Source organism: Cryptotermes secundus, unplaced genomic scaffold (assembly GCF_002891405.2).
Source record: "Cryptotermes secundus unplaced genomic scaffold, Csec_1.0 scaffold813, whole genome shotgun sequence".
NCBI classification, from domain to species: domain Eukaryota; kingdom Metazoa; phylum Arthropoda; class Insecta; order Blattodea; family Kalotermitidae; genus Cryptotermes; species Cryptotermes secundus.
In genome coordinates, this window is record NW_019735471.1 from 377,758 (window position 1) to 385,738 (window position 7,981).

General features: G+C 38.4%; 1 protein-coding gene across 3 annotated transcripts in view; it reads right to left on the reverse strand.

Moving 5' to 3' along the window:
- Window positions 1–3,070: 3,070 nt before the first annotated feature.
- LOC111869409 (TRAF-type zinc finger domain-containing protein 1) overlaps window positions 3,071–7,981 on the reverse strand; it is a 26,197-nt gene continuing 21,286 nt past the window's right edge. For all 3 annotated transcript variants that reach the window (XM_033753422.1, XM_023860917.1, XM_023860919.2), the window contains exon 11: window positions 3,071–4,315. Coding sequence is in view for 2 of the 3 variants with exons in the window: in XM_023860917.1 (XP_023716685.1) it covers window positions 4,279–4,315 (37 nt within the window). In the remaining variant the exon portion in view is untranslated. The remainder of the gene's footprint in view (window positions 4,316–7,981) is intronic.

Consider the following 7,981-nt stretch of genomic DNA (forward strand, 5'->3'; position numbering starts at 1 on the left):
TGAGCACCTCCTGAATACAGTCTAAGAGTATTAGCAACCTGTTCAGTTTTAAATGTTCACGGATTATGTGCTGTTGTATTGTTACCAGCATAAAGCCTGTTGAAATGTTAAAAGCAACTTCATCAAAAATCCTCGCTTCAGTTACTTGAAAAGTCCTGGAAAGACAGCTGCATTTATGCTAAAATACTAATCTTGATAGAATAACAATATGCACTAGATGACATTGCTATCTAGAGGAAATGTTTTTGGTAAAGGTTGCCAACAAAACTACTGAACTGAAAACAAGGCATCACAATGCTTGTTAGTTCACAACTAAAACAGCAAATAGGGATAAATTTCTTTCACTGAAATCTGATAATGCTTGGTGGATGAGTTGGTGGATGAGTTGGCCTTCAGATACAGACAGAACTTTCTAAATTTCATTAATATCTATTATTTCGAGATTACCACCATACATTCCATTCCCCCTCCCCCCATGTAGATGTTGTTTTGTTCCATCTTACTGTCCACACTTACAGACATGGTCATTTTCATTAGAACATAAAATGGATTTACTTGTGTTCCCTAAGGACTGTAGGATGTGAATGCATTACCCAGGGACTCTCTGGCAATGTAGCTGTAACTACTGTCCTGTTACTTGTTGCCATAGTTCTCCTCATGTGCTTTCCAGAAGCCAGGCCTAGAAGCATGGCCTGTATTGACCTTTACTGCACCAGATTTAAATCATACCTGTAAGAGCTCATGGCACAAATTAATGATTACATTTAATTAAAACACATATGCTGCAATAATGTAACTAATGTTATTCTTTACAGAACACCATCATTCATTAAAATAGACGTATCAACACAGCAACATCTTTCCGATTCTCTGATGCATGCTAACTGCTCCACAAATATGATAGCTATAAAGTTTTAATCTACCAGAAAGATTCAATAGACTGAACTATAACATACATAATCAACATATTTTATTTTATTTCACTGATGTTTTTAAAACATTACAATAAACATTAATATACAGTAAATTCAACATAACCAATTGATGAAGCCACCTACTGAAAACACAATCTGATTAATGATGATGATGATGATAAAATGTGAAAGCATGTAACCTGACAACTGTAACTTTTTATATAAGTTTTTATACACTGTTATGTACAGAAAATAGAAATGACTATTCATACTGAATCAACACATAGTGAACTAAAAAAAGCAGTACAGTGAAGCAATCATGTAAAAAGAATCTACTTGACAGTTATTAATATAAGGTCAAAATATACTGAAGTGACATTTATAAAAGAGTGACATGTAACATACCAGCAGTCTACAAGCATGGCAAGAAGTTGCACCTTCAAGACTGTCCACACAAATTAAAACATAGTTATTACTAGGCAAGTGCAAGAACAACTTCTTCAGTTCTAGATGAGAATTTGAAAAGAAAAAGAAAAAAGAAATCTTGAGAACTAAGACAAGAACGAGAAGTTTCTCCAGTATACCAAATTTTATCGTAATAATTTGTAGCACCAGCTACTTTTTGACAGTGACTTAAAGTGTACTGCCATATTTGTACGACTGTAAGAATGCAAGATGACCTCACACTAGGAAACATGTCTACATAGAAAAAGTACTTTTATGAATGAATTTCACGATCTTAACTACAAACATGTGAAAGGAAATAAATACTAGAAAGTATGTTATATGAGTACATGAAGTTTATTAAGTCATTTTCCTTCTTGAAGCCACAAGCCTTTATTACAAATCACCAGACTGTTCACCATTTCTAAAGCCTGTAATGGCTTCAGCATTTTAAAATTCCCATTTTCTGTCTCATATTGCTCACACATCCATGTTCACCACCAACATTCCCAGCTTCTACCTCATCTTCCATCTCAGATATAGAACACTTCTCAAGTCCTCTGATAGTAACTTCTAGAGAGATCTGTTGCTATGTTATTGACCCATTGGCACAGTGGTTTTACACTGGGATTCTTCATTGTCCCTTGTGGTGTTAGAACATAATGCCCTTCCAAGATCTATTCAGAATACAACTGTTTCAAATGATCATTAAAAGGATTATTCACTAAAATATAGATTATGAAGCCATTCCTTCATATAGAACCACAAGGCCAGCACTCATTACATGAATCACAGATCTGGCATCCAATGTTATACGACCTTCAAACGCAACACAAGCATTTCTTGTTTTCCCAACAATACTCTTGGTCCCCTGTTCTAGACAACCACCAAATAAGTCCCCCATAAGTTCATTTAGTCATCCATCCTGTAGTTGATCAGTACCAGGAATCTTACTGGGAGGCAAAGGGCAGCTGGCATGTACGAGTAAGGCTCACAACCTCATCCATTATTTATTGTCCATCAATATTGCCACTCTTTTCCATTCACCACTGAATTTTTTAGTTTAATATTATACACCTTGACACTACATGTTTCGGCCCCAAACGGCGATCTTTAGGTTACAATTATTTTATTAAATTGTGTTAAAACTGCTACACTGTCTTAGTTCATGTTAAAATGTTAGTTCATGTTAAACCAAATAAAATCCTTTAAAGTTTCTATTATACCCACGTTATTTTGGTGCATATTATTTCACCTCACATGGGGTGTGGTCCATTCTTCTAAATGTATGTTTGTCCAGGGTGTTTTGTCTTGGCAGCTTGCCCCTCACGTTCGTAACCTACTTTTCAGTTATGACTGTCATATGCCCCTGGCTTGTGTGTTTCCTCCACAGCGTGGACAAACATACATTTATGAAAATGGACATCCCGTGTGAGGTGAAATAATATGCAACAAAATAACGTGGGTATAATAGAAACTTTAAAGGATTTTATCTGGTGTTACCTGAAAAGAGGACTACAGCATGTGATTTTAACATGAACTAAGACAGTGTAGTAGTTTTAACACAATTTAATAAAATAATTGTAACATATCAAGGCACCTGAAGATGGCTGTTTGGGGCCAAAACATGTAGTGTCAAGGTGTATAATGTTAAACTAAAATTGAGTGGTGAATGGTAGAGTGTTGCAATATTGACGGACGATAAATAATGGACCTTAAGTTAAACAATTGCAACGGGATGCTGAAATACAGAACTCACAACCTCACCTACATCTCTAAGCCGACTGTCTAGAATATGTTGGAGCCTCAATGTCTCACAATCTTATTGGCCTCCATGGCCTGTTACAGGGATAGTTTTACCTTTCTGCCATAACACATGGTTGCAGTTTCATACTGTCTGCCAAACCATCAAAATTACAGTCACAAGCATCTTTTCATTGCCAAATGTTTTTATGACAATGGATTTTGTACCTGCAACATCAATGATGCAACTGCACTGTATATTGAAATACACTAACATTTCATTGAAAATGCATCAAAGTGCAAAGTGAAGGTATGGGCTAGAAAGAAAACCTACTCCTCTGTAACATGTGTAAACACCATCCTGAACAGGACTTAAAAAATACATTTCTCTCTCACTTCTTCACAAGCTACTCTCACATACTGCGATAGTATGAACTACTGGTCCTTGGTGCAATCTATGATATGAACATTCTAAAAACATACAACAGGTTGAAAATATTTTATTTGTATGTATCAATCAAATTCATAATGGTGACCCACAGTTGTGTAACCCCTGGGGGAGGGGTTTGTCTTCCATTTGGTCAAATGTGATACCAGCCCCTCTTTGCAAAGCAAAGGTAACTACCAGAAAAATCTTGAAGTCTGAGAATGAAAAACTAACATCTGAATTGAGATCAATAATTTTATTTCTTGATTCGATCTAAAAGAATGTGAGACTTACACATGCCTAGTTACTATGCTACAATTTCAATTAAACTTGAGAAACCATAAGTGTTCAAAAGACTAAGAGAAGGAAGGAATAAAGATTGTAGATAGAGAGAGAGAGCAATTTGAAACATAATTTTACAAAAATGCAGTACATCATTTCATATTGCAATGAAAATGACTTCAGTACAATTATGAAACAAGCTTCTGTAACAAAATCACAATATACGAGTAGAAATACTGAAGTAACTGTCACTGCTAGTTTTAAAATATTATAAAAGCAAGAATTTCATGTTTATTTGAATACAAACCCTGTCTTTATACATATTTTTCACATTACACTTTCCTTAACTTAGTTCAAAATGAAATAGCTGAGAATGTAAAGTAAGGACTTAACACACTGGATATTTGTTGTTTAATGAGACTTCTAGCTTGACGATGGTTTCCACCCTCAATCTTGGAAATACAGCTCTTATGACAGGGCTTTGTGAGCAATGAATAGAATTTCACTGTGAAAATATACCAATTTATTAACACGCATATATGATAAAGCTTCACAATATCAGACTTATGAATTCTGTAATATGCTAAATGAGTTCCCTCCTATAGTTTTCATATGGAATGCATTGTACCAATTTTGACAGAATCCATACATCTGAAAAAGTTCACATCAATTTCTGCTACCACTAGCACACGAAGAAATTAAGACTATGTAAGATTTGAGGTTTTCACCGGTTCTCATAGTTTCTTCGCCTGCGGATTTCTTATATTTATCCTTCTACCCTGAAGATGGAGGCGATACGTTCCTCCGAAATGTCGGTTAACACCACATATACATGGTGCCAAATCCCAGAAGACTGCTTTCTTCAAATTAAGACTAGTTTGCTGTAGTTATTTTTAAGATGTGCATCTCGTTATGCAGATGACACTCTTAGAGCACATATATAAAAACTTATTTCCAATTTTTTCATGTTTGATTGGTTTACAGCTATTCTCACAAGGAGCATGCAGTCTCCCAAAACAAGCACTGGAACAGGAGTAATACAATTTCTAAACTGAACCTTAAAATATCTTACTATTCAAATTCTTCCACAATTCAAAACAAACACATGGTGACACACAATATTACAGCTACATTAAAAATGAAGAAAGCAGTCCTCTGGGATGTGGCGCCATGTAGATATTGTGTTAACCGACGTTTCAGAGGAATGTATTGCCTCCATCTTCAAGGTAGAAGAAAATCCGTGAGCGAGGAACCAGCGTCATAAACTGGTCACCTCAACCTGTAGGTCATGAAGTTTTCCTATAAGATCATCATAAAGTTGCCCATTCAGTTCTGACTGACTGGACTTTCATAATGTCTGCTTCCTTTCGTTCTGCCTTCAGTCAGTCTATTTCTGAATTCAGCTCTTCAACAACCTGTGCATTCACCATCCTCTCGTCCTTCGTTCTCCGCTCTATGTCCCGCAGTGTCTGCGATTCTTCTCTCAAGGCTGCCAACATCACCTGTTCCTCTCCTCTCAGCTCTTCAGATGCTTGTTTCTCTGCTCGTAACCATTTGACTTGCGAGGGAAGCCTAGTACATTCCTCACGTAACCTTGCTCCTTCTAGTTCCAATGTTTTCAACCTAATAGTGCCGTTTTCAACTTGCAGCTGCTTCTCTCTCTCTCCATCTGCACCACGAGTTCTCGAAGTCACTTTTGCCTGAGGAGGACACCGCCCAGCCCGCAGCACCAGGTGTTGTTGCACCGGCGTTGGGGATCATTTAGATACATTGGAAAGAGGCTTGGATCCAATGCTTTAGCAAGTCAGATGTACTGAAGCTCCAGCTTCAATTCGTCCAGGCGCAGTTCCACATGCGACACAGCAGATGATATGTACTCGGACATGTTGCTGGAAGATGTCATCGATTTGAACGATAAAGTTCAGATGCTTCAGCAGCAAGTGAGTGTACTGGCCGATAATCAGAACAACACAGATGACCGCTACACCCATGCCAAGCAGGACAGTGCAGCCCTCCAGGCTCAAGTCCATATGCTGGAAGAGCACCTAAGAGAGTCTGAGTTTCGGGCCGAGGAATGTCTGCATGAGGAGCAGAAGAGGCATTGAGAACTCATGGTACTGATAGAGGGAGAGAAGCAGCTGCAAGGTGAAAACTGCACTAGTAGGTTACAAACATTGGAACTAGAAGGAGCAAGCTTATGTGAGGAATGTATGAGGCTTCGCTCACAAGTCGGACGGTTACGAGCAGAGAAACAAGCATCTGAAGAGCTGAGAGGAGAGGAACAGGTGATGTTGGCAGCCTTGAGAGAAGAATTGCAGACACTGAGGGACATAGAGCAGAGAACGAAGGACGAGAGGATGGTGAATGCACGGGTTGTTGAAGAGCTGAATTCAGAAATAGACCAACTGAAGGCAGAGAGAAAGGGAGAAGACATTATGGAAGCCAACAGTCAGTCAGAATTGAATGGGCAACTTCTTATCTTACAGGAAGACTTCATGATCTGCAGGTCAAGGTGACCAGTTTACAATGCTAGTTCCTTGCTCACGGACTTTCTCCTCTTTTCTTCTACCCTGAAGATGTAGGCGATACATTCCTCCGAAACGTCAATTAACACAATATCTACACGGCGTCACATCCCAGAAGGCTGCTTTCTTCATAGTCACCGCCGTGAAAACCTCAAATCTTATGTATTAAAAAGCTTTTAATGTATGTCTAGCAGATAGTTAAAAAGAACCCATAAAGACACTAACTGACAGTAAGCTCAGATATTTCATTACTCACAGTGTTCTCAGTGAGTTTATTAAATGCCAGTGACAGAAATGTCACAGTAAAATAAGTATGAAATATTTAGCCTCATCTTCCATCACAGGTTTCTTCATCCTGTGTTGGTCTTTTTCTCAATTATCCCTGACATATACATATGTGGTCTGTTCAAAAAGATTTGGAACTTTTGAAATAGTGTGCCAACATGACATCTTAGCAATGTTGGGCAAACTGTGCTGCCTAGTGGTGTGCTTCCTAATTATCATCCTTTTTGCTGCATCATCCTGCTGTGATTAGTCATCACCCTAGAGCTATTTGTCCAGGTACTTGTAGAATGTGCCTTGTGACATTCAAGATGGCTGATATTCATGAGCAGCATATTAACATCAAATTTGCTTCAAACTAGGGAAAACGTTTATGGTGATCAGTGCATGAGCCTTACATGTTATGATTGGTTTAAGTGATTTAATGATGGTTGGCAGTCAACACGTGATGAGCCGCATTTGGGACAGCCCACAATGTTATGTGGCAACGCTCATGTTGGACTGTTGGACAAGTTCGTGAAATCATGCATTCTAATCGTTTCACAGTACAGGAAACAGCAGAAGAGTGCCACCCATCGATAGGATCATGTCATGACTTTCTTACAACAAAACTAGAAATGCAGCAGATACTTTCAAAGTTTGGCCCACAACTTCTGATACAGGATCAGAGAGACAGTTGCATTACCATCTGTCAGGAACTATTTGATAATGGTAGCAAGGATGAAGACTTTTTGAAAAGAATTATAACCGGTGATGAAACATGGATTTATGGATACGCTGTGGAAACAAAAATGCACTCTTCACAATGGAGTGGAAAAATTTGCCAAGACAGAAAAATGGGAATTGGATCAGGTCAAACGTGAAAGTCTTACTGATGGTTTTTTTGACATCGAGGGCGGTGTGCATCATGAATTCTTACATCAGGCAAAAACAGTGAACTTCTGGTATTATCTCGAAGTGCTGAAACATCCAAGAGAAAATGTCAGGAGAAAAAGACCTTGGGTGTGGAGAAACAACTCCTGGTTCCACCATCATGACAATGAATTAGCACATGCATCGCTATTGATTCATGACTCTTTTGCCAACACGAACATAACTGTGCTTCCTCAGCCACCGTACTCACACGACCTGGCTCTGGCAGATGGCGGAACAGGTAGTTGTAGGTGGTGAATCCATGCGATTTGGAATGCTTTCTGAGTTGAATAGTGCTGGAACCTGCGTAAATTGTATTTGTCTTCAAAGCCAATTAAGTGAGGTATTTGAAGAACTGAAATCCTTGAGAACTATAATCTCGTTATTGCAAAAAGAACACGGATTAATTTATACCGGCTCAACACAGCCTGAAAGTGGTAAGATAGACTCCC